This window comes from Trichomycterus rosablanca, chromosome 21 (assembly GCF_030014385.1).
Source record: "Trichomycterus rosablanca isolate fTriRos1 chromosome 21, fTriRos1.hap1, whole genome shotgun sequence".
Lineage (NCBI taxonomy): Eukaryota > Metazoa > Chordata > Actinopteri > Siluriformes > Trichomycteridae > Trichomycterus > Trichomycterus rosablanca.
Genome location: NC_086008.1, coordinates 2,331,794 through 2,358,008, shown reverse-complemented (window position 1 = coordinate 2,358,008; position 26,215 = coordinate 2,331,794). Strand labels below are relative to the sequence as shown.

The 26,215-nt window shown below is 42.5% G+C and overlaps 1 protein-coding gene across 3 annotated transcripts in view; it reads right to left on the bottom strand.

The window, feature by feature from the left end:
* Positions 1 to 15,053: 15,053 nt before the first annotated feature.
* The window catches only part of tet3 (tet methylcytosine dioxygenase 3), a 46,206-nt gene continuing 35,044 nt past the window's right edge, over positions 15,054 to 26,215 (bottom strand). For all 3 annotated transcript variants that reach the window (XM_063018221.1, XM_063018219.1, XM_063018220.1), the window contains 8 exons: positions 24,913 to 25,003; positions 21,463 to 21,556; positions 20,608 to 20,816; positions 20,299 to 20,449; positions 19,555 to 19,644; positions 18,628 to 18,765; positions 17,347 to 17,683; positions 15,054 to 16,887 (listed from right to left, as the gene is read on the bottom strand). In XM_063018221.1, the coding sequence (XP_062874291.1) occupies positions 15,248 to 16,887; positions 17,347 to 17,683; positions 18,628 to 18,765; positions 19,555 to 19,644; positions 20,299 to 20,449; positions 20,608 to 20,816; positions 21,463 to 21,556; positions 24,913 to 25,003 (2,750 nt within the window). In that variant the 3' untranslated portion in view covers positions 15,054 to 15,247. The remainder of the gene's footprint in view (positions 16,888 to 17,346; positions 17,684 to 18,627; positions 18,766 to 19,554; positions 19,645 to 20,298; positions 20,450 to 20,607; positions 20,817 to 21,462; positions 21,557 to 24,912; positions 25,004 to 26,215) is intronic.

The following is a 26,215-nucleotide window of genomic DNA, read 5'->3' as shown; positions in this document are numbered from 1 at the left end:
TCCACTTGGGTTTCCTTCCACCATCCAAAAACATGCAGTCAGGTTAACTGAAGATTCAGAATTGCCCTAGCTGTGTGTGTGTTTGCCCTGTGATGAAGTGCTGACCTGTCCATGATGTTTCCTATGAGTGAATTGCACCCATCATGACCACGACCAAGATAAAGCAAAGGAAAAACACTTGGTGCGCTTGGTGATGTAAGGCTTGGAAACCCATTCCATGAAGCTCTACACACTGTTCTTGAGCTAATCTGAAGGCCACATGAAGTTTGGAGGTCTGTAGCGATTGACTCTGCAGAAAGTTGGTGACCTCTGCGCACTATGTGCCTCACCATCCACTGACCCCGCTCTGTCATTTTACGTTGCTGTCGTTCCCAATCGCTTCCACTTTGTTATAATACCACTGACAGTCGACTGTGGAATATTTAGTAGCGAGGAAATTTCATGACTGGACTTGTTGCACAGGTGGCATCGTATCACGGTACCACGCTGGAATTCACTGAGCTGCTGAGAGCGACCCGTTCTTTCACTAATGTGTGGAGAAGCAGTCTGCATGCCGAGGTGCTCGGTTTTATACACCTGTGGCCATGGAAGTGATCGGAACACCTGAATTTAATGATTTGTATGGGTAAGTGAATACTTTTGGCAATATAGTGTAGTTTTATCTGTTTACTTTAGCATCACTGCATGCGTTTCAGTGTACGTCAGTGGAAATTGTCATGTCAGGTCTTCTACATGACGTACTTGTGCTTTACAAGTGTATTTATATGGTAGGTCAGAGTCCTGCTGGGGAAGGGATGATCTGAGTAAATCACTGTGCTGTGAAAACAAAAAGCCTCAATTCTCCTTGTTTCTAAGAACACTGAGCGGTGTGACGACCACAGCATGCTCCAATCCAATGCTATTTTGTTCCTGGTGACAAGAGCAGTTTAAGAGCCCTTGGCAGCCAAACCATCTATGAGCTTCAGTTCAGCTCATGGCAGGATGTACCTGAAGAACTCGTAGCTCATTTTGCTTGGAAATAAGATCCACCACTGCTACATTATGAGATGAAAGAAGGAAGATGATCAGTTCTGTGCAGAAGATGCAGTTCTGTGTAGAAGCAGGAACTGTTGAGCGTGTGGGCAGAAGTTCACGTGGGCTTCCGTGCATCATTACAGTATTAAAAAATAGTAGAAACCCAGGAAACCCATTCCATTACACGCCTGTCAATGTATGAGACAGCGAGTCCAAGTCCTCAGTTCTTAAGGTTGATGTGTTTGAAGCTGGAAAATGGGCAAGCATGAGGATCTAGGCAACAATGACAAGGAACAAATTGTGATGGTTAGACTACTGGCTCAGAGCTTCTCCAAAACGAGAGGTTATGTGGGGTGTTCCCAGCATGCAGTAGTTCGTACCTACCAAAAGTGGTCCAAAGGACAACCACCAGTGGTCATGTTCACCCAAGGTTCATGGGTGTAATTGGGGAGCGAAGGCTGGCTGAAATCTCTGGTCCAATCCAACAGAAGTGCTACTGTAGCATTTATTAGTTATTAAGTTTAGGTTCCAGCTACACCCATTGCTAACAGGTCTTTAAAATTAAGTATATAAAAGAAATCATCAGCTCTTTTTGTCCTGTACAGCATGTGTCCCTGTGCACAAAGCCACGACCATAAAGACATGGTTTGTTGAGGTTGGTGTGAAGGAGCTCCAGTGGTCTGCACAGATCCCTGACCTCCAACCAACTGAACAGCTCTCGATAATCTAACTCAGTGCTATTTAGAATACCGGCTCGTGATTGTACCAGTTCTTATTGGAACCATGGATACATCATTAACACAAGGCATTGCACAATGCGCTACGAAGGTAAACAGCAGCACAACTTGTACCACACGCCCACGGATGGCGTCACACTTCAAGCAGAAAAACCTGCTATTCTCTGGTTCCAGCTGAGATCAAATGTTCCCAAATCTTCGGAATCCATTTATTTTTGATAAAATTGTGCCAGACTGTTCAAAATTAAGTGCGCAGAGTGGAACGGAACCTGTTCCAAGTTGGTCCGAAAGGGCTGTGAGTGCGAGCCAGGCCCTCTCATCCAAAATCAGTGCCCGAGCTCACAAATGTAATCAGACGCTCCAAAATCTCGAGGAAAATTGGGCAAAACGTGTTTGCCAACCTGTCAGCGGTAGAGAGAAAAAAACACATCCTGCCTGACCAGGATAAAGTGGTTGATGAAAATGAATTGAAATCAAAATGTTACATCACATAAAAAAATCTGAAAATGGGAACGAATTTAAATAAAACGGAAAATGTATGTTCAAAGCTTTAAGTAGGAAGCTTTGAACAGGAGCGTCACTACAGAATTCTGTAAATAAAATTAAAATACATTTGTGTACCATTTGTGTGTGTGCCAGTGTGTGTGTGTGTGTGTGTGCATGCATTGACGTTGATTGCTTGCATTTTCTATGCAATCAGTAAGAGGTATAGATCTGTGCATGCCCAAATCAAACATAGGCAGGTTATTGATGTTGTTTAGTAATTATATAGTGTAGGTAAATAACCACGTGCCAGTGGATCAAGCGTCGATTCACAAAAGGTGCTTCATTCATCACACGCTGTCAGTCTGCGGCATCCTGATAAACCTTAAGTTTGGCTGAACATGCAATTCGTAGCCATCAAAATATTCATGCAAGATGGTCTTAGAAATCAGGCTACAAGCCACTTTTACTTTAATACTGTGAGATTTGCAGCGGTCAGATCTCACATTCAGAGCCAGAGAAGCTATTCAGCCACCACTAAACTGTACACAAAGCAGTTGGTAGATAGAGCTAACATTACCCAGTGATTTTATCTTTACTATTCAGAAGCTCCACTTACCATATAGCAGCATTTTGTAGTTCTACAATTACTGACTGTAGTCCATCTGTTTCTCTGCATGCTTTGTTAGCCCCCTTTCATGCTGTTCTTCAATGGTCAGGACCCCCACAGGACCACTACAGAGTAGATATTATTCAGCACTGACATTCAGCACTGCAGCGACACTGGCATGGTGGTGGTGTGTTAGTGTGTTTTGTGCTGGTATGAGTGGATCAGACACAGCAGCGCTGCAGGAATTTTTAAACACCTCACTGTCACTGCTGGACTGAAAATAGTCCACCAACCAAAAATTTCCAGCCAACGGCGCCCCGTGGGCAGCGTCCTGTGACCACTGATGAAGGTCTAGAAGATGACCGACTCAAACAGCAGCAATAGATGAGCGATCGTCTCTGACTTTACATCTACAAGGTGGACCAACTAGGTAGGAGTGTCTAATAGAGTGGACAGTGAGTGGACACGGTGTTTAAAACTCCAGCAGCGTAGGTGCTAACGTAGGTGCTATAGTAGCTCCCTGTGGGCTCTGATCTATTGTAAGCACAATAACAAGGAGTCAGTAATCAGATGTGAAAGCACTGATTGTTCTCAAGCACACACAGCCAATGGTGTCAGTTAATCAGTGACGGTGCTCACTTTCTGAAACTGGGCTTGAGAAGATTTGGTTAGATCTTTTTTCAGGTGTGTTTTGTTTTTTAATTCTTCCAGATATTTTGGATTTACACACAGGGCGAAAAAGAGGGCTGGTTTTCTTAAAACAACATATATGGGCACTCAGGTGGCACACCAGACCTGACATTTCGAACTTAGCTTTGCCATCCGGCAGGCTGGGCGCCTGCATGAACAACAATTGGCTGTTTTTAAAGGAGGATGCCGGACGGGACCTCATAACTGATGAAATTACGACCTCTGCTGGCTGATTAATGGTGCTTGCACCAAGTCGAGGGTTAATGCGCTGATCAAGGTGTGGCTCTTCGTACACAAAGCTGATCCGCATATGGACTCGCCCTGTGCAGGTGAAAAGATGCAGTCGGCTACTGCGCACGTGTCGGAGGGGCTGTGTGTTGTTCACGGCTCTTCTCAGTCAGAGTGGAGGTCAACATCAGTAGAGAGGAAACGTAATGCAATAGGGTAATTGTATATGTCTAAATTGGGAGGAAAATTGGGGGGGCGGGATTCCTTTTGCTCCCGTGTTTAGAGGTTTTGCATAAAACTAACTATAACTACAACTATACCTATAATATCTAATAGTGTACACATTCTGTAAATCTGTTTTTGTTGTATTCATTTAACTATGAAATGCTGATTTTCTGATATTCTAGTTGTTGTTTTCCCCACTCTACAGTCCGCTCTTAGCTATTTTAAACAATCTGTGTGTTTAGCATGTCACAGCAGGACGCCAATTCAGTCCCACATTTGGGAAATTATAGTTATTTCTATACTTTTTAATCAAACAAAGCAAAGCAGCGCTTCAGTCTCAACGGTGCGGCTGCAGATAGCTGGAGAAAGTGCTTAAAGACTTGAGTGCACTTCTAGCTAGTTAACAGCAGATGATTGAAAAGAAGGAATTTTATCTTTTATTTTCAGCACTTATTTCACAGGTCCCATTCAGTTTAGTCACAGATTTTAATTTGCTCAGTTCAATCAGTGCAGTTTATGTAGCATTAAATGTAATGGCATGAGTCACTAAATACACAAAATAGCAGGAACCAGAGCGGTAGAGAGGTGAAGAAGAGAGTGCTGGCGATGGAATAGGTGGCATAGAGTGGCAGGAGTGATATGCGGGTGATTTGCGGGTAAAGGAATATCTCCCAGAGTGAAAGGTAAGATTTTTAAGGCAGTAGTGATGCCTGCTATGTTGGAGGCGGTGAAACTGCCAGAATGACTGAGAGGATGCTGAAGGTGGCAGAGATAAAGATGCTGAGATTTTTGTTGGGCGTCACAGGGATGGACAGTATTAGGAAGGAGTTGATTACAGGGACAGCACAGGTAGGATTTAAAGATAAAGTCAGGAGGTGAGATTCAGATGGTCAGGGCATGGGCAGAGGAGGGATATAAAATCTCTCAGGAGAAGGCGCTGAGGACCAGAGGTTTATGGATGCAGTGAGGGAGGACATGAAGCTGATTGGTGTGACAGAGGATGTACGGGACAGAAGAAGATGGAGACAAATGATCCACTGTGGCCACCCCTAACCAGAGCAGCCTGAAGATGATGAAGTGGTTTGTCAGAAATCAGTAACAGTAACATTTTTAAACACGTCTCCTCTCCAATGAGACACAAAAAAACTTACTTAAAGCATTCATCTCTACCTTAAATAACTAATACATGACAAACAAAAAGAAGTTTTTATTCTATACTATATGACTAAAAGTATGTGGACACCTGACCATGAGCTGATTGAGCATCAAATTCCAAAACCCGGGGCATTAATATTGATATTTTAATATTTAATATCTCTTCTGAGATGGCTTTCTATGGAATAATGCAATAATATTACAGCCAGTGTAACATAAGAAGAAAAACTCACATGCTCCCAAGAGTTTCTCACTCTACCTCAGTCTTTACTGCTTACAAAAAAACATGATAGACTTCCTTTCTAAATCACCTTACAATACTTTGGTTGCTGAGACAAAACAATCTACCAAGGGTCATTGATCAGATGTCAATCAGATGCTTTATTCACGCTTATTGTTGTGTAAAAGGTATAAAATCAATTATATAAATCAAATGATTTGCGTCCAACTTTGTGGCAACTGTGGGGCAATTAACAACCTCAAAAAATGAGTTTTGTAAAGACAGTTCAAAGAGTTTTGGAGTGAAGTAACTCTAGTAGCATGTACAAAGCCCTGACTTCATCATCAAACACCTTTAGGGTGAATTGGAACATTGATTCTGAGCCAGGCCTGCTCGCCCAACATCAGACCTCACAAACGCTCTTTGACTGTAGGGGGGCGGCACGGTGGCAAAGTGGGTAGCACTGTCGCCTCACAGCAAGAAGGTCCTGGGTTTATTCCCCAGGTGGGGCGGTCCGGGTCCTTTCTGTGTGGAGTTTGCATGTTCTCCCTGTGTTCGTGAGCTCCCTCCGGGTGCTCCGGTTTCCTCCCACAGTCCAAAGACATGCAAGTGAGGTTAATTGGAGACACAAAATTGTCCATGACTGTGTTCGATGTAACGTTGTGAACTGATGAACCTTGTATAATGAGTAACTATCGTTTCTGTCATGAATGTAACCAAAAGTGTAAAACATGACGTTAAAATCCTAATAAACAAACTGAATGGGGAAATTCATAAGACTTACTACAAAATCTTGTAGAAGGGCAGTTATAGCCTAGTGGTTAAGGCACTGGGCTTGTAAGCAGAAGGTTGCTGGTTCAAACCCCACCATTGCCAGCTTGCCACTGTTGGGCCTCTGAGCAAGGCACTTAACCCTCAATTGCTTGGACTGTACACTGTAAGTTGCTTTGGATAAAAGCGTCTGCTAAATGCTGAAAATGTAAATGTAGAAAGCCTTCCCAGAAGAGAGATGGTTGTTTTGTTAATGTGTGTGAGCTTGATTGGCATGTCCGACAAGCTTATGGTCAGGTGTCCACATACTTTTGGGCATACGTTGTGTGTTTTGTTTTTATTGTTGACCAGAACATAACATAAGCCACTTTTATAAATGATTAGGGTGTTGCAGAAACGAGTTCCAGAAATACAAATGAAAGGAGAGATGTGTAACTGTTCCTGTGATGTACAGAGGGACGTGTCTTCAGCCCCTTCATTACTTGTAGTCCAAAATGAGCTTTTGTTTTGGCTTTTTCCTGTTGAGAAGCAATTAGTTGTCAGTACATCACACTGCCCGGTGCTGGACCTCCTTCTTGTAGGCCAATTAACAACCATGGTGTCATTTGCAAAATGAAGGATGGTGTTGGTGCAATCATGGATAAAAAAGAGAAAGGAACTCAGAACCGATCCCTGTGGGACATCGGTGTTCAGGGTAGGTTTTGAAAATGATCCAGGGTAGAAAGGACGTGTTAATTAACAGCACTTGCTATAGGGGACGATTAGCCATGCTAACAGAGAAGGTTCTGGTTAGTTCAGACCAGAACTTTGCACTGTTTATTATCTCTGTATTCAGGTATGTAATCTCTAAAACACCAAAATACTTCGTAAAATTAGGTTTTTACATTTGATTGGCCTGTTTTAAAGTAATAAACTCCGTGAAAAAGATGTTATTTGTGGTTATTTACTTCGACCCAAGGAATGTGGGCTAATGTGCTATGCTAACTTAGTACCTATGAGTACTTATAATTTATTTAATAGCGTGTTCAATTAAAATTTTTGTAGTTTTTGGAAGTAATGTGAAATATTTATATAATATTATTCGAAATAAATCCTCAATGTAGTTTGTTTTTGTTTAGTTAATCGTGTTTCGTTAATTCAAGTTTAGTGATTCATACTAAGTGATTCAGATTCATTGATTCAAATGTGTAGAATCACTGATCCGATTCAGTGTTTGCGGTACTGTAGTGTGTTATTCTAAATCGGTTGCTGCTCTGTGACAATTGCAAACGTATAGATTTGTATGTTTAGTGCTTTTTAATATATGTTTTTAAGACAGAATGTATAATCTAGAAGTAAGAGGGAAAACTTTGCACAATGTGATTGACTCAATATGCAGCCACCCAGGCTCAGTCAGTCCAAAATCATGTACTAATGAGACTTTATTTTGGGTTATATGTGCATGTTTGCAGTTCCTGATGTTTAAAATACTAGACTGTCTGTACAGTTTGTCCACACACTTACACACAGTAATGGCTCTGTTGACATCAGGTGGACTGACAGAGAAGTACATCCTGGAACACTCGTTTCATTCAGAAAACAAAGCATTTATTCTATATTGTTTCTAAACCTTTGTTCTAAGATACATACCTATACCTATACTCTGCTTTATTCTAACAGGACTTCAGAAGATTTGTGTTCCTAGACTGTTAACTGATGATGCAGGAGGAATGAAGTGTCCTGAGGATGCGCTTCTGTAAGTCACTTTAAATTAGAGTGGATATTTTAGAAAACAGTTTTTTCTTTGGTTTACTTTATTTATTTATTTACTTATTATTATTATTTTCAAAATTTTTTGTCTACACAAAATTCGTGTTTTAGGTCACTAAAATAATGCTTTTTTTTTTTAACACCATGTAGGGGTGAAGACACAAAAGTAAAAATCTAAACTATGTATTTTCTTTTCTTAAGAAGGCTGAGTCAAACATACATATTTACTTACTTACTTACCTTTTAGATTATCAGCCTAAAGCCCTGATTTCTGAAGTAATGCATGTTGCCACATATGATTTATTCATTATAATATACACCAATCAGGCATAACATTATGAGCACTGATAGGTGAAGTGAATAACACTGATTATCTCTTCATCACGGCACCTGTTAGTGGGGGGGGATATATTAGGCAGCGAGTGAACATGTTATCCTCAAAGTTGATGTTAGAAGCAGGAAAAATGGGCGAGCGTGAGGATCTGAGCGGCCCGTGTGGTCCGATCCAACAGACGAGCTACTGTAGCTCAAACTGCTGAAGAAGTTCATGCTGGTTCTGATGGAAAGGTGTCAGAATACACAGAGCAGCACAGTTTGTTGCGTACGGGGCTGCAAAAGGGGGACCAACACAATATTAGGAAGGTGGCCATAATGTTATGCCTAATCGGTGTAAATGATATAAATTTTAAAATACAGGATCATAAACTGGGTTTAACGTTCATGTGAAATCCAATCAGATTATTCTTTATCATTATTTTTATTGTTAACAGATTGCAATGATACAAAATACAAGAAGACAGAATATATAAATACATGTAAGTAAAAGGATTTGCATTTGTAATAAGCCTCTAATTGTTGAGTAATTTTTAATGCAACAACATTTGTGTAAGACATTTTCAGTAAGACTGGGAGATTTTATACCACATTTAACCACTTGAGGGCGTCACATCCCTGCTAAATCAGCGATAGGCTAAAATCCATGTACAGAATCAAGCATACACTACTGAGACAAAAGTATACACTTACACCCACAGGACCTTTTATGACACCCTATTCTAAATCCATAGACGTTAATATGGAGTTGCCCCCCTTCTTTGCAGCCATAACAGCTTCCACTCTTCTGGGAAGGCTTTATACAAGATTTTGGAGTGTGTCTGTGGGAGTTTTTGCTTATTCAGACACTGATGTTGGATGGGAGGGCTTGGCTCACAATCTTCATTCTAGTTCAATCCAAGTGTGCTTAACAGGGTTGACCATGCCTATATGGACATTGCTTGGGGCACTGTCATGCTGGAACAGATAAGGGCCTTCCCTAAACTGTTGCTGCATACAATTGTCTAAAATGTTTTGGTATGTTGAAGCATTAAGATTTTTCCTTCAGTGAAATTAAAGGGCCTACGCCAAATAAAAAACAACTCCATAGTGTTATCTCTTCTCCACCAAGCATTACAGTTGGCCCAATGCAGTGAGGTAGGTAACGTTCTCCTGGCATTCACCAACCCAGACTTAACTACTGCTATTACATATGGAGAACAAGATATTGTGGACCAGCAGACCCGTTTTGTACTTGGCAGTCTCAATCTGTTCTGGTTGAAACCATTAAAGGGTTTACTTTCTAAATAGCTGATAATAGAAGAACGATGCCGGATTACAAATACAATCTATGGGACAGTTGTGGCCTAGCGGTTAAGGTCCCCACCACTGCCAGGTTGCCACTGTTGGGCCCTTGCGCAAGGTCCTTAACCCTCAATTGCTCAGACTGTATACTGTCACAGTACTGTAAGTCGCTTTGGATAAAAGCGTCTGCTAAGCTCTGATAATGTAAATGTAAACTAATATTTATATGTATTTTCCAATCTTCCATTTCTGTCGAAAATACTGGAACGTGTTGTTGCCTCACAGCTCAAAGATCACCTAAATTCCAATAATCTATTTGAATCATTTCAGTCTGGTTTCCGCCCCCAGCACAGCACTGAGTCAGCCCTCCTCAAAGTCACAAATGACCTTCTTCTTTCCTCAGACTCTGGACAAATTAATATTCTCGTCCTCCTTGATCTTACTGCAGCTTTTGACACCATTAATCACTCCATTCTTCTGTCCCGCCTTGAATCCTCTGTCAACATCACTGGTACTGCCTTTTTGTGGTTAAGGTCATATCTCGTAAACAGACAACAGTTTGTTAATATCAACAATTGTAGTTCTGCCATTGCTCCACTGTCCCAAGGCGTTCCCCAAGGCTCAGTGTTAGGTCCCCTTTTGTTTATTCTTTATATGCTCCCCCTTGGTGACATCATACGTCGGCATGGTTTACATTTCCACTGCTATGCTGATGATATTCAGCTTTACATCTCCTCCAAATCCATTAATACTGAACTTCACTCCACTCTGACAAATTGCATCACTGAAATGAAATTGTGGATGAAAGCTAATTTCCTCAAATTAAACTGTGAAAAATCTGATATGATCATCGTAGGTCCTACAACCCTGGCAAAAACCACAAAAAATTTTCAAATTACCATTGATAATGACACTTTGTCTCCGTCTTCTAACATCCGAAATCTTGGTGTAATTTTTGATAGCAACCTCTCTTTTGACCGCCATGTAAATCACATCACCAAAACTGCTTTCTTTCATCTAAAAAACATAGCACGTCTACGTCCATCACTCTCCTTTTCTGCCGCCGAAACCTTGATTCATGCTTTTATTACATCCAGAATTGATTATTGCAATAGCATCCTTTATGGTACATCTAACAAAATCCTAAAAAAACTTCAGTATATCCAGAATTCAGCTGCTCGCCTCCTTACTCATACTCGCTCCCGTGATCATATTACACCTGTTCTCCAAAAACTTCATTGGCTTCCCGTTGCTCAACGCATTCAATTCAAAATTCTTCTATTCACTCACAAAGCTCTCCATAATCAGGCCCCATCCTACCTCACCGACCTGCTCCATCAGCACATTCCCTCCCGTAGCCTTCGCTCTTCTGAGGCTAACCTACTGTCCATACCCTCTAGGACCAAGCACCGGACCTGGGGTGACAGGGCCTTTTCCATAGCTGCTCCATCTTTATGGAATGCTCTCCCCAAACACCTACGAGATTGTCCTGACCTGTCCAAATTCAAGTCACTTCTCAAAACTCATCTATTCAGAGTGGCATTTAACTTGTAACAACACGAAATAAATGCTTTTATTTTTGCTATTCTTTTTAATAGTTTTTATACTTAGATCACGACAGAAATGTGAAGTCCTAGATCCTAAAACTTGTAAAGTTTTCAGTTTCCTGATTGCATGTGAATCTGTCCTGTTTCTGTCTAATTTTAAGAAATTGTTCTATATTTGTTGTTCTCTCTCATAATTTAGCTAATTTTTAATGAACTGTCTTATGCTGCTCTCTTTGTTTTTATCTTAATTATTCTTGATGTTGATGTACTATTTTGATTTTGTACTATGATTTGTATGGTGTATGTACGTATTTGTTTTGATTATTTGTCTTATGTAAAGCGTCTTTGAGTATCTTGAAAAGCGCTATATAAATAAAATGTATTATTATTATTATTATTATTATTAAACTAGCTGCAAAAGATTTTAAGTTTTGAAGTCATTTTGGCAGACGATGAGATTTAAATATATTTTTCTTTAATGCAACAAAATTGTACAGCACTGTTCTCCAAAATTCCAGTGATTTTGCTTTTGAGGGAGCTTTTTTTGTGCACACCCCTCTGATAGCAACACTGATTTGAACAATCTACTAGGGCGGCACGGTGGCCAAGTGGGTAGCACAGCCGCCTCACAGCGAGAAGGTCCTGGGTTCGATCCCCAGGTGGGGCGGTCCGGGTCCTTTCTGTGTGGAGTTTGCATGTTCTCCCCGTGTCTGCGTGGGTTTCCTCCCACAGTTGGAGATACTAAATTGTCCAAGACTGTGTTCGATATAACCTTGTGGACTGGTGAATCTTGTGTAATGAGTGGCTACCATCATGACTGTCATGAATGTAACCAAAGTGTAAAACATGACGTTAAAATCCTAATAAACAAACAAAAACAATCTACTAAATAATGTGACAGCGAGATCTTTTTTTTTAATCATGATTTTTTTTTATTATGATTTTTTTTTTTTACATTTGCTGAACATAAAACAGTATTGTGGTTTCTACCACATACACTATATATTCACATAATACACCAAACAGCTACAAGGAGAGACAGAAAAAAACCCCAAACAAAATCTTTTTACATACTGCATACTTGACATGAAACAACAGAATCAAGAACAATCCATAACTCATAGGAATGTAGCTGCCAGTCAGTTGTTGTGTTTTTTTTATTTTTTTTATTATTATTATTATGTAAAACTGGGCCTGATCGACGTTTTGATACAGAGTGCCGAAATAGGGGCTCAAAAAGTAGTAAAATTGTGATGTGTGTGTGTGTGTGTGTGAGAGGAATGCCTGTGCATAATAAAAACCATAAAAAGGTAGATCATGAAAACAGATTGAAATAAGTTAAAGGCGCATTTCTAGCCTGTCGTAGAGCACCAGAGCGTCTATTAAATTAACAGTCTGCATAACATCGTTGATTCTACATCTCTGCTTCAAGTACCGTTCTCGGCTGTTCGGGGTGAGGTTTTTACAAAAAGAAAACTGCCAAGACATCCGATCGCCGAGCGCTCTGCTTTAAATCGTGATCGTAGACATCGTTCCACGTGAAGAGAGGAAATTCAGTTCAAGTGTCGGATCAGCACCGTGAATGTTTCCTATATCTTAAAAACAAGTCAGTGGCTCATCGCATGAACATTAAAAAAATCCTAACATAGCATAACATAGTTTTTTTGCTATGTTCGTCATTTCTACAGTGACCTCTACAGGTAGCACCAAGGTTTCACTGCACTCACATAAACAGTAAAAGGCTTCAAGAAAACAGTTATGAAATGCACCAATTCAAACTGGTTTTACACCATAGAATAAAAAAATACAAATTAATTCGGACCCCCTTCCATTTTTCTCCGAATCTAGTCGTATCCGATCACAGGATTGCAGTAGCCGACAACTGCTGAGAGATCCGTATCGTGCACGGAGAGTCACGCACTGATCTCCATTTTTCGGTTAGGGAGGAATCCTTACTGATCTCCCTCGGACTATCCCTTGGACGAGCCAATCGTTGTCTTGGTACACGCCTGGCCAGTGATTACCAGAGCTGAGATTTGAACTCACAAGCTTGAGATGTCAGCACCTTGGCCACATATGCACCCCACAAATTTGATTTCTAATAAATGAATAAATGTGCAAAGGTGTAAAATCAATATGTACACACTCGTACACAGTGAGGGCAGTGAAGTAGATCTTTTTAATTATCATCACTGATTAAAAGGAATTCATGAGTCCATGTCCAATTGTGTTGATGTACATTCTCAGTTGTCTGGTGTGTGTGTGTGTGTAAGTGTGTGTGTGTGTGTGTGTGTGTTAGAGAGGATGCCATTATCGTTATTAGTTCAGAGGTATTAGTCTAAGTACAGTACTTATTAAAAAGAACAGCAGTATATTTAGTACAGAAGATACACAGCTTAGCTTAAGGGCTCCACAAGCTCTCTCTCTAGGACACGAAAAATAGCACAATTCATCCTAGGTGCATTTTCACGAGATGCATAGGAACCCCGTCGCCGAGTTGCTTTAATGTTGAGGGCTTGACATGCTAACAAGTATAGGCTAAAAATGACAGGAATCGTCCATGATTTATTCCTTACAAGTTAAATAATCTTACCTAAATATTTCACTATTTACATTTCTATCTCTCCCAATAAAATTCCATTGAAGTAAAAAAAGAAGAAAGAAAAAAACAACCAATTATGATTCAAGTCAATATTTCGTTACTGTAATTTTTCCTCCTCGCTAAAATCAAGATTAAAAGTGCTTTTATAAAATCTTTTCTGTATTTACAATTTCTTGAAAATAAAACGAAACAAATAAAATACAGCAAGCACAATAACAATAATCATCATCATCATGTAATAAATAATAATTAAAAACAAAACAAACGTAGGTAAGGATGTGGATGTAGGCTGAAGACCTACGGTGTGTTGAGCCCACGTATTAGTAGCATGTTGTGACTGGGATTGGCGTCTCAACATGAGGTAAAGAGCTGAAGGACGGCTCCGTAAGCACCAGACTGTAATCTAGAAGCACCGAGAAGCCTGCCACCCGTGTTAACCACCTGTAGATCTTGCACGCGTGCATCACGTCGTTTTGTTAGAGTTACGCTAACGTAGCCCTAATGCTCTGACCATTCACGTAGCCAAAGTGCTGAAGGGAAGCACCTCAGATTCCAGGTGTTAGGAGAAACGAGTCGGGGCGAAGAAGGCATCGAAAGACTGTTAGTAGCACCAACCACTTAATATGTATTTTTTCTTCCGTTCTTTCTATGGTTAGATTGGTAGGTAACCTGTAACCAAACTGGCTCACGTTTGATAAGAGTTCTACAACTGTGTAGCAGTGCTTGGACGGTAGACCCAACTGCAATAGCACCTCGGAGAGCTCTGTGTTCGCCTGCCTGATGGGTAGGTACTGCACCATGAAAGGAAAATAAGTCAGCACCGACTGCTTGATGGAGTGGATGTCTAATCAAGGGCGGCGAGTCGCCGGATCGGACCGGACCGGACTCTGCGGTTTGAAAGCACCTCTGTCCGGCGTCTTGACAGGCAGGACGTAAGAAGCACCATTGGACTGTTACAGTATACGCAAGAGTAGCGCCAAACAGAAAGGCTCCCTTTGGATCTAGCCCTCTTCTGAACTTCTGAGTGCCATGCGTAGGTCGCCCAGCCCGGCCCGATGCGATGACAATGTGCGATACTGTGGAGAGCTTGACAGGGCAGGCAAAGAAACGAAAGGTTCACCGAAACATAATGATTAAAAGCTTGTTGTTACATTCATATCGAACAAGCAAATTGGAGCCAAGCAAAACCCCCTCATTCAGAGAGGGAGAAAAAAAAAAGGAACTTATAAAATTATGAAAAGAGAAAAAAAAAAACACGTTGAGGAAAAAGCATACAATTAACATTAAAAAATAGTCATCTTCATAATATAATAACAATACCTGTAATAACATTGACAGTAACAATAGCAATCATAATTATATTGATAATAGAAATAATTAGAATCGTTGAATTCACTTAGGGAGGGTAAACTTTGAAGTCCCTTCCATGTCGAAGAGAAGAAGAGCACCATAGGCAGCATCTCAGTCTGGGGGACTCCCAAACTGCCACCAAAATTTGAGGTAAAATAATAAAAATGTGTCCTTCTGCATGGATGGATTTTAGAAGGCTGGGATGCACGGTGATACATTTCTTCCATATTTTTACCATCCTGTAAGAGCTTACATAAAGCGACTGTAGGGACCTGTGAGCTGAGTGAAGGCATAGGGTGCGGCGGTGACCATGGAGTTGGTGTGTTGTGTCATGGTCATCCGTGTCACCACCCCTTCCCGCTTGTCCTTGGTGGGCGCCGAGATGGGACCGGCCGCTCCGTCGGCCCACTTGCGCTTCTTGGTGTATGCCTTCATGTCTTCCTGCGAGAGGCCCAGAAGAGCTGCCTCCTGTTGCCGCTGCCTCGCCCTCTCAGCCAAAAGCTTCATCTTGGCCTCCCAGAGTGCAAGACCATGGCAGGGCTGATTTAGATTTTTATGCTGGTAGAAGACCAAGGAGATGCGTGTCGGGTGGCTCCGGTCTGGTTTCTTCAAGGGTGTGGTCGCGTGAAGTTCTCGCCGGGCGCATTCGATCAGGACTGAGCAATGTCCGGGGGCCACTGCCACTCCTCCGATGTTGGGATCCAGGAAGTTGTGCTCACTGTCCGACCACACCTCATCCTCTTCGGGGTCTCTCTCACTTTCCGCCTCGCTCTCCCAGCATGCCTGTCCGTTTACCTTTTGGAGCGCATCTGGAAACAGACGACCTTCTGGAGCTGGGGACGGATTTCTTCCTGCTGCACAGGCACCACCGGACCTCCAGGCCTTCTCCTGGAGGCCCTGGGGAGTGGAACCTCTGTTTTCTATAGCCTCAGACGTCATTTTATCTGGAAAAGCACCAACAGGGGTTCCGTGGTGACCCCAGGCCTTGGGCTGTGGACTGGGAGCAGGACTGCTCCAGTGTTGTGGAGTAGCTGGGTGAGGAGAAGGTGAAGGAGGTGGGCCAGTCTTCAAAGCTGGAGAGGCCACTGGAGTACCTGGGTAGGAGCGCCATTGCTGCTGCTGTTGGGTGAATTGAGATTGCTGCAGTTGGTTTTGGTGTCGCTGGTGCTGCTTTTCTGGAGTAAAAATGGAATGAGCTTGACTCTGTTGGAGATTTCCATCCCAACCTTTGGACGCTAAAATCCCGTTGGGCTTGCATCCAGGCCAGACGTCTGGTTGAGGGGTGACGCTTGGGGTAACGGGGCAACTCCTGGCTTGCCCATCTGTTCTTGTGTCATGTAGAGGTACATCCATGGGCTCCTGCTTGATGACTGGTGTGCCACGGTGCAGCTGATCCGGGGGTGCAGACGGCGCACGGTTAGACAGATTAGAGGACTGGGAGGGCAGGTAGCCAGTGTTAATCCCTTGCTGGTGCTGTTGCTCAGAGTGGTTTGGGTACGCCCGCACTAGCCTGGCCTGAATACTCTGGACATCTGGTTTTTGTTCTGCTCCAGCAGCCCTGGGCCAAGTTCCGTTACGACCCTCGTAGCCCAAAACCTCTGGGGGCAAAAGTGCATTAGGGGGATAATTGTAGTAATTGTAGGCCATTCCTTGAAGGTTAGGATGGAAGCCATTAATGGGGCTCTGTGCAGAAGACTGGCTGTTAGAAGGCATGCCACCTTTTGCATAGGGACTGGGGTAAGAAGAGTAGGCACCATTCATGTTGTAGGGACTGGGACACATTTTGCCATTCCCATGGACTGGGTAGCCATCTGCTGCTCCATTGATGGAATGATATCGGTCTAGAACTTCTTTTTTGATGGTGGGCTTTACCTCTTGTTTCGGGATTGCTAAGGGAGGACAGAAGTAAAAAAGAGTAATAAGAGAACAGTAACATCATGAGGTTATAAAAAAATGAGACTATTGTGGCACCAGAAACCCTTACAAGTCACAAGTTGTTGTAAGCATATGGACAAAAGTATTTGGACACCCCTTCTGATTAGTGAATTCATGTGTTTCAGCCACAGGTGTAATAAATCAATTATATAAGGGAAATTATATGCTTTCAACTTTGCAGCAACAGTTTAGAAAAGGCTTTTTCCAGTATCAGCAGACTTGAAGAAAAGCTCCTGGACAGAACTCTGACCTTAGGCTCACTCAACTGCTTTGGAATGAACTTGAACATCAACTGAGGCTTTATTGACCAACATCAATGCCCAGCCATACAAACGGGATGTCCGACAAGCTAATGGCCAGGTGTCCAAATACTTTTAGTCTTTGGTGAGTTTGTGTATGCAACAGCTCCTGACCTTTATTGCCTTGCTGTGGTTGCAAGGACATCTCCTTCTTGATCGTCTTCTCCGGCGTCTCTGCCACCTGCTGTTTCCTGTTCTTTTTCTCGGACGCAGCTTTCTTGGCCTCCAGTCGCCGTTGGCGGCACGACTTGGCGGGCTCGGGGAGTTTGCGCACCTCTCTGGGGAACTTGTTGAGCACCTGGATGGCTCCCGTCTGCATCTTGAGGCGCTGGTTCTCCTCGCTGCCGAACTCGTCCGTCAGGGAGACTTTATAAAGCGGAAGCACATGGAGCTGTTCGTCATCGGGGATCATCCCCACCTTCCGATTGTCCTCTTTTGTAAGAGTGCAAACCTGAAACGAAGATACAATCACCCATAAACATCAGCTCTTTGTAGAGTTATTGGTGGGTTAACTTCCCCACACACACACACAAATCAACTTACAGGATAGTTGCAAAGCTGTAACGAACACGTATGTCATGGCATGAATTTTAAGCTGCTGAAACGTGTGGTACTGCACACAGTCAAGTGAGCTTGCATTGCAATGGTGACTTCATACTGGCAGCTACGTGATGCGACAAGAGGCAGCTTAAACATTAGCGAGCAAAGTTTAACCTTATGCAAATTAGGAGCCAGGTGATGTGGTGATTATCGTTAGGAATAGAGCACCGAGCAGAGCGGTACACACTTTAGGTCCGCCAACGTGAAACGGTAGCTTATAGATAACAAATAGATTGTTCCTACTAGAGATGGAAGAGAAACTTCCCTGTCATTTACGATGTATCTTTGCCAATATTTATGCCCCGAGACAGAGCGGGGGCGGTACTTTCACCTCAAATAGACGGCAATGATCTTCATGCCCTCCATGGAACACGTCTAACTTGTGGTAAAATTGTTGTTTTTTTATGTGCTTTGTAGAATGGCATTTGCTTGTTGTGAGTGAAACCATGTCAACCAAAGGTTAAGATCATAAACACCCACAGTGATTTGGGCGACGAGGTGAAAAATCCCTGCCAATGTGAACGCAGCTTAAGGGTGCTGTGATAAAAAGAAGCTCCTTCTCTAAAACAGTCCTGTGAAGTTTGGTGCTCATGACATGGAAAAGCAGGAGCAGGCGATGCTTGCTGGACTGTGGACAGTATCTCCTAAGATCAAGTAGCTTTAAATCCATTGCAGACCTGTTTTGAACAAGACTAGCATGACGTGCTTGTTTCTCTGCAGGTTGTATGTAATCCTTTGACCTTTGCTGTGTTTGCTGAGACTTGACACATGCACACACACATGCACACATCGTACCACAGTGCAGCCGTTGTGAAGGTTATGCTGGTCTTTGTGAGCGTGGGCACAGAAGTCCATGCATGCAGTGATGCCTGAAAAGGGACGTCCCTCTTTCAGCCCCAGCCGGCAGTCCGACGCCACATTCTCGTTGACGCACTGAGGAGACAAATTAGAACACAGGTGAGCCTCTCTATTCATTAAGACCTTTACATGTTTTTCATTCTTAAACTCGTCAGTTACTTCACAAAATTCGTCTCTCTGCTCGTTTTCTTACTAAAGAAAAGTTTTCTTGCAGAATCACCTACAAAAATGCCAACATCTGGGTTTGGGGTTGAGGTCCTTCATCTAGCTCACCTCCATCTACACAGTCATATAATTTAAGTGGCTTCTTAATTCTGGATCGTAGAACTGCCAGGGTGCCCACAGATCGCTAAAAGATGCCACTGTTGCCTTTTTCATTTGTATTAAGGTTTTAAAGAACCTAACCAAATTTGTCAATTCTTTTCACTCTGGTTTCCCCAAAAACACTGGGCATGAGGATGAAATACCCCCCAAATCATGGGGCTTCAACTTACTAATTGGTGGAATCTGGTGGAAGCTCCTGCTCTGGCTCTTTGGTTCTAAATTGGGCAATGGTAGCAGGAGGTCACTAATTTAAGCCCCACCACTACCAAGTTGCCACTGTTGGGGCCTTGAGCAAGATGCTTAACCTTTAGTTGCTTGGATTCTATACAGTCCACATGTAAGTAGATTTCATATTTAATTCGAGGATACCTGCAGACACCCTGGATGTTCTGTCATAAGTTAGAGTAACAAGTTTGACCAAAACTGCAGTCTTCAGAGGAATTAAAACCTTCAGAGGCGCAACAGTGGCAACTTAAACCAGTAACCTTCTGTTTACTAGTCCATTGCCTTATCACTGAGATTTATCTAAGCAATTCTTACCTGGTTTTGATACGCCTGAGGGGCCAGTCGCTTATATACAGGTGCTACCTGGGTGGCCAGGTTCTGGAAGTTATCCCTGATAAGCTCCTCCTGTAGAGAGAAGAACACCAATCAATGCTTCAATATTGTTCATCAGTCAAATAACACTTTATTTACATTTTAAGCAATTCCCCAAAGTACATTTCATATTGGCTTTCTTATTTTGTGTCCTAATTGATGTAGGGGTATTGATGTGTCTTCTCTCACCTTCCTGCAGCTCCTTTGCTTTGGAGCTGGAAGGGTGTGTAAACTTTCAAATGTGGCACAGTTACTATTTTTGTATTTTCCTCATGTATAAAATAATTATGCATTCCCAAAATCTTTAAATACAGCTGTATGTTTGATAATGAGAGTAGCAAGCCTGTGGTTATTCTGATATGAAATTCGGACAAGTTTCTATAGAAATGGCAGTCCAGCATGTTGCTCCCATTGCATTTACTAAAATATAAGCTAAAGGTAATGCAACATACAGCTCACATTGCTGTTTCATATAGCTAACTTGCTCTTCACCAGGGAAATGTGCCTGTTAGCTTTTGGTTGCTCACTATCTATGCTGTTCAGCACCAAAAACTGCTGTCATCAGTTTAGGATCCATCATCAGGTTACTAGCAAGAGAGTTTGTTAAAAAAAATAGTATTTCTACACCTTATACATCCTTCAGCTAAGAGAAAAGATTAAAATCATATCACCACCGCTGTCACTGACCTCTTTGGGGTGTTCTCCCTGCAGTCTGAACTTCCGAGGTATTTTGCTTCGGGCATATTTACACCCGTTGAAGTACATGCTCCAAGAACAGCCGAAAGAGAAGGAAGCGCCACTCCTTTCTGGATTCTTCCCCTGGCATGCACATGTTCGACTGGAAAAAATCATAACGTTAAAATTACTGCAGCTGTTCCAGACGTATGGGTGGCATGGTGGCGCAGTGGGTAGTGCTGTCACTTCAGACAATGACTGAATGAATAAATGAATGTTGCAGACATACAGAGGCCAAAAAACACATTATTTTGTACTCACTCATCGTTGAGGCCACATCGGCGGCTGGTTGGGTTGCCGTGTTGCGTGAGGGTATCGGACAGCTCTCGATAAAGTTTATCACCCAGTGCCTTTGGGATGCCCTCCCAGGCCAGGATCACAACAATAATGACAGCATTGGCACAGTGGTGCCCGGCCCGATGCCGCACCAGACACAGCAACTTTTCTTTCTCGCTGCTGCGACGAATCACCTGCATGGGGAGGATAGTGAAGCACAAAATGAGACAAAGTTAGACAGTATTGTATACTCTATATACTATTGAATATGTATTGGGACACCCCTTCAAAATATTTTGACTTTGCAGCAACAGTTGAGGGAAGGCCCTTTCCTGTTCCAGCATGACTATGTGCCTGTGCACGAAGGAAGTTCTATAAAGACATAAAGAAAAGCTTGGTTTAAAGAAACTCCAGTAGCATGCACAGCTTTGGAATGAATTGGAACATCAACATCAGTGCCCAGCCATACAAATGCAATCGTCTTTTGACTGGATGGGCACAAATTCCTAAAGTCATACTTCAAAGACGTGTGAGAAGCTTACTGAGAAGAGTGGCTGTTGTTCTAGCTGAAGAGATCACATAGAGGTTTTAATCATTTGTTTGGGATATTCCAATGGGATTTCCAAGAAGCTCATGGTCAGGTGTCCAAATACTTTTGGCCATATAGTGTACATAAATTGTCTGCATTTTTCTCAGAGACAGCGCTGAGTTCAACGCCAAGTCAAGAGTGTAACATCTAGTTATAAGTTAACCTCCATCCTGTTGTGGTGATTTCAGACAAACTTTGGAATATTTGATGTGTTGGTGATTGTACTCTTTTGTGGGGTGTTTGAGACTCACCCATTTCGCAATAGGACATCCCTGGGCGCTCTTGCCTTCCCTCCCAGTGTACACCACCTTCTCTATACGGACCGCCTCGCCCTTCTCTCCAAACCTAAAATGAGACGAACACAACAAGGTTTTGTTAGATTGAAATTATTCAGTTCAGGTCTGGAAGACGACATCAACAGATCAATAGGTGGAATCGTGGGATTGGATTATGGAATCCAAATATTGGAACCTGGCGATGGACTGGCGCTCTGTTCAGGGTATTCCTGTCTTGCGCCCAGTGTTTCCCAACATGACCCTGACCTGGATAAAGCATGTGATTAACTGACATGTTAACCATTTCCCTCTAATCGCACATGTAGATCTGAGAGGACCAGTTGGATTCTTCTAGAGATATGAGGACAATGTACAGTTTGGATGAACAGACTGGGTTTTTCATCCTGACTTTTGCAAAAGACTTCTTTTCAGTGTACTATCTTTATTTATATGTGCACAGAGATGTCGCCAGCTCCAGTCAATCATAATTACTAATCAGAATTCAGGAGGCTGTGCCATAAAGTTAAAAGTTAGTTGCTGCATGTATATTTTGACACATCAAAATCTTTGTCTTGTTTTTTTGGACAGATAAATATGTATGTCATTTATATAGTTGCAGAAAATGAAAAGCTGCCACACTAACACAATTTTTCGTCTCTTCCTGCCACCGCTATGGTACGTGATACCCAGGACTGGTCTGGATGCCTGTACGAGTGTAGGGTTGTACGACTTTGTGTGGGAACCCAACGTTAGCAGCAGAGTTACAATGGAGACTTGGAAATAACTAGATTGAGAGAAAAAGGGTAGAAAATCCCCATAAAAAAAACAAAGAATTGTTTAGCACCATGAACACGTGCCACTAAGGATACATACAGTCATTTAAGAAACCCACTCCCTCTATTATTGTCCCTACTGTTGGTTAGACCATTGTGATGGCATACAATGAGGGTTAAACCTCCCCTCCACCAAACCACTGCACATTCATCTACACTCACACACACCAGCGGAGAAGCATCAGTCTCCACAGGGTGGCCCTGGCAGGGTCAGAGGTTACGTCAGGATCCAGCTTAGGCTCACAAAGTTTGAATCCGTGCATCACTCCCGAAAGCCCAAACGAATGGATCGGATGCATCCCCCCACTTTAAGCCCTTATCCACTGAGCCCTTTGTCCTGTGGGCTGGCATGACTCAGCTCACTATGGTGACTATAGAAATCCAGCCACAATAAGAACAATTCTTACTCCCGCTCAAGCAAAACAAGTGGCCGCATCGGGAAGGTGCCCGAACAAATTAAGTGTTGGCGTATATGCTGTATTTGCAGTGTAGTCCAATCCTTGTGAGGTGCTGCATCTGCAAGTTAGGAGCGTTTTTTAATTGTCACTGATAGTTCAACCACCAGGCTATGACTGGACTGCAAATACGGTCTGCTATTGGACAAATAATCGAGCCGAATTTAAAAAGCTGCTGTTTTCATTCAGAACCCATTTGATTTTAGGAAATCAAAATTTTGCTTTTCAAGTGTCAAAATGCACACAGACAAGAACATAAAAAATCGTTCCTTCTTTCAGCATCAGTAACTGCTTAGCCTGATCCTAAGAAAACTGGTACAGGGCCACTATATGAATAAAAGTATATGGAGTTCAGGGGAGTCAACCCCCATCAGGTATATAAAATCTATAATATTAAACATATGCCTTTGTGGCAGCAGTTTAAGGGAGACTGCGGCCTGCACAGATACCTGACCTCAACTCCATTTCAGCCTGGCCTTCCTGTCAAACATTACAGTCTAACCTCATGAATGCTCTTTTGACTGAATGGGCACAAATTCCTGCACTCCCCAAAATGTTGGTGTAGGGCAGCTGCATACTGATGCCAACAGTTTTGGAACAGGATGTTCAGGTGACCACTTTTTTGCTTTATGAATATTTTGTTTCAGAATATTGAGACCTTTCATGTTCATTTCATACTTAATCCTGGTCAGGATTGCGATGGGTCCGGCTTCCTCGGAATCACTGGGCGCAATATAGTAACACACCTCAGACTGGACGCCAGTCTATCATGGGACCTCATCATCCCCCTTTAGATGGCTGGGAAGTCAAACCCTGCATCCCAACAATAGTAAGCAAGCGTGTTTCACCACTGTGCCACCAAGTGCACAAGACAATGGTTGATCATTTCTCATTCTAACTAGAAGGTTTATCAAAAATGTTTTGCCTTAATCTCAAGACACTATGGATGCACGGAAATGCAATTGTGGTTCACCTTGCGACCACAAAAGCCAAAATCCCATCCTGTGCACCTCCTACATTGTATTATTTTTACACTTAAAGTGATGGCCTGTTGGGCCACTTAAACGAGTCCCCTTAAACCCTGAACCTTTTATCCTGGAGTCCATAAACCTATACATGATGATTCTGGCTTCAAATAAAACAAAGAGAAAAAAGGACTAATTATGTTTTCCTGCTCTCTCTTACTTTCTTGATATTTTTCCATTAGCAGCTCTCTCTTCTAGTCTACCTCTACTTAGCTTTCCTCTCTCTCGCTCTCACTCTTTCATCCATGCAGATCTGCTGATGGTGATCATTTCCTCTTTACTCCTATTGCATTATGGGTCAGGGATTCCCTAGGGATTGGATCACAGAGAAGCAGTGGAAGCAGAAGGGAGGAGGGGAGTTAAGAGGGAGGGAGAGAGGGGGATGAGAAATGGAGCGAAGCAAACAGCAATGGAGGAGACATTTTTAACCACAGCTGTGCGAGAGTCTGGTGCCAGGATTGTCTAGCTACGGCTCTCGCGTAACGCCCAGACACAAATAACACGGAGCCAGGAACAGTTTGCCGGTTTAAAGGTTCAGAAGCAGTTTATCATGTCCTTGTTTTAATCATTATTCAGAGGACGTCTGTAATAATAATGAGCGATTGAGCTAAATGAAACTGTAACGTTATTTTTCCATTTAATTTTCATCAACTTCTTTATCCTAATCAGGGTTGTGGTGGGTCAAAGACTGGGCACAGGACAGGAATACCCTGAACAGGGCTGAGATTTGAACCCATGCCTCAGCAGTGGTGATGGACTGCTGCATAACCTTGGAAAAGTTGCTGTATTGTAAAGCCATTGTCTGACACCTCTGGAGCCGAGAGGGTAGCTCTTGCTGAAGGGCCTTGCCCAACGGTAGCTGCTTAGCAGAGCCATAATTCAAACCCACAACCTTTCGAAGTTCTTTATATGTAATTTGCACTGCTGCTTTCCAAGCTTTAATGAAAACCAATAAATCCTAAAGGTAGCATGAGCTGTTGAGACACCACTGCTCAGTATGTTATTGCATGATCTGTTGAGCCAGCTGGATCCCCAATATCTTGTTCCCCCACTGATTAAGAAAAAAAAGGAAGGGCACATCAGTGTTACTATTGATGGAGTGGATATTCTCACCTGTTCTCCATCAGCTCTCTTATTGAAGACACAGTGGGGCCTGATCCCAAATGGTTGTAATATGGGCCTTCATCTTTTTCTAGGATTTGCTCTGAGGAAAAAGGAAAGAGATCATTTAAAAGAGATTACAGTCATTTAAAAATGGTAGGGTCTTCTTGCACATGTGTTCTGTCATCTACATGATTTACAGGCTATCATTTTCAGGAAGCAACTGTTCCTCTTGGGTTCCTCAGTTTTGGCCAATTTGATTGCAGCATTGACCGGACAAGAGTTTCATTAACTATGGTGGTTGCTTGACTCGTGACTATAGAAGTCATTATATAAAGACACCCTCCTAACTATCCAGCTACACCCATTGCTAGCAGGTGTATAAAATTAATTATAGAAAATAAATGAAATGTGAGACTGTTGTTTGGGAAAGGCCACAGCATCCACAGGGAGGAGAATCATACCTTACATTTAAATTTGGACAACTGCAACAAAGATGATCCTCTGTCCATTGGTGCTTCTATTGCTTTTAAACAACATTGATCAAAAAAGATAGTGCAGTGTTTGGTATGGAGTCGGGAGCACTTAAGACAAGCAAGCTTGTAAGTGTGAGTATATATGTGGGTGCACTTGTCTGGAGCCGAAGGGATTTAAGGTGACATTCCACTTTGAATGCTAGTAGGATAGAGGCCCGGCCGGCTAAGCAAGTGATACAGGATAGTGAACGAGAAAAAAAAAACGTGAGGCATGACCAAGCTGCTAGCTCAGCATTTTTTTTGTAGTAGTAGCTCTCGTAGTCGCTCTCTGAGTGGAGTATGAAATACTGAAAAAGCTCAACATGAAACTAAAGAGAACGTTTTTATTTAACAGCTAAGGATAGTCGCCTGTTCGCGCATCCTGTATCAGATTACACTGTGTTTATTCTGTGCTGTTGACAGTGGAATGTGTGTAAAGGTTTTACTACGGAGACTCGTTGCTGGGTGACCTTCGCTCCTGGTAACAATAAAAACCAAACAAGCATTTATCTACACCTGGCCTCCTGCAGCAAAGCACACATATTCAAATAATGGAAAGCAAAATATTAGGGACAGGTCTGATAAAGATTTCTTCCATTGTGTGACTAGTGGAGAAGGGAGCAAATTAAAGCAACAAGGAGTGTAAAGAGGTTACAGCCTTCTTGCTCCCATCCTGTCCTCCCTGCTTTTAATGCCTAACTACTGTACACACAGCATCACATGATATACAACCACGGTCTCTTTAACATGTCCGCAGCCCCCACGCAGACCCAGCCAGGCCCTGTGCTCGCTGCTTTGAC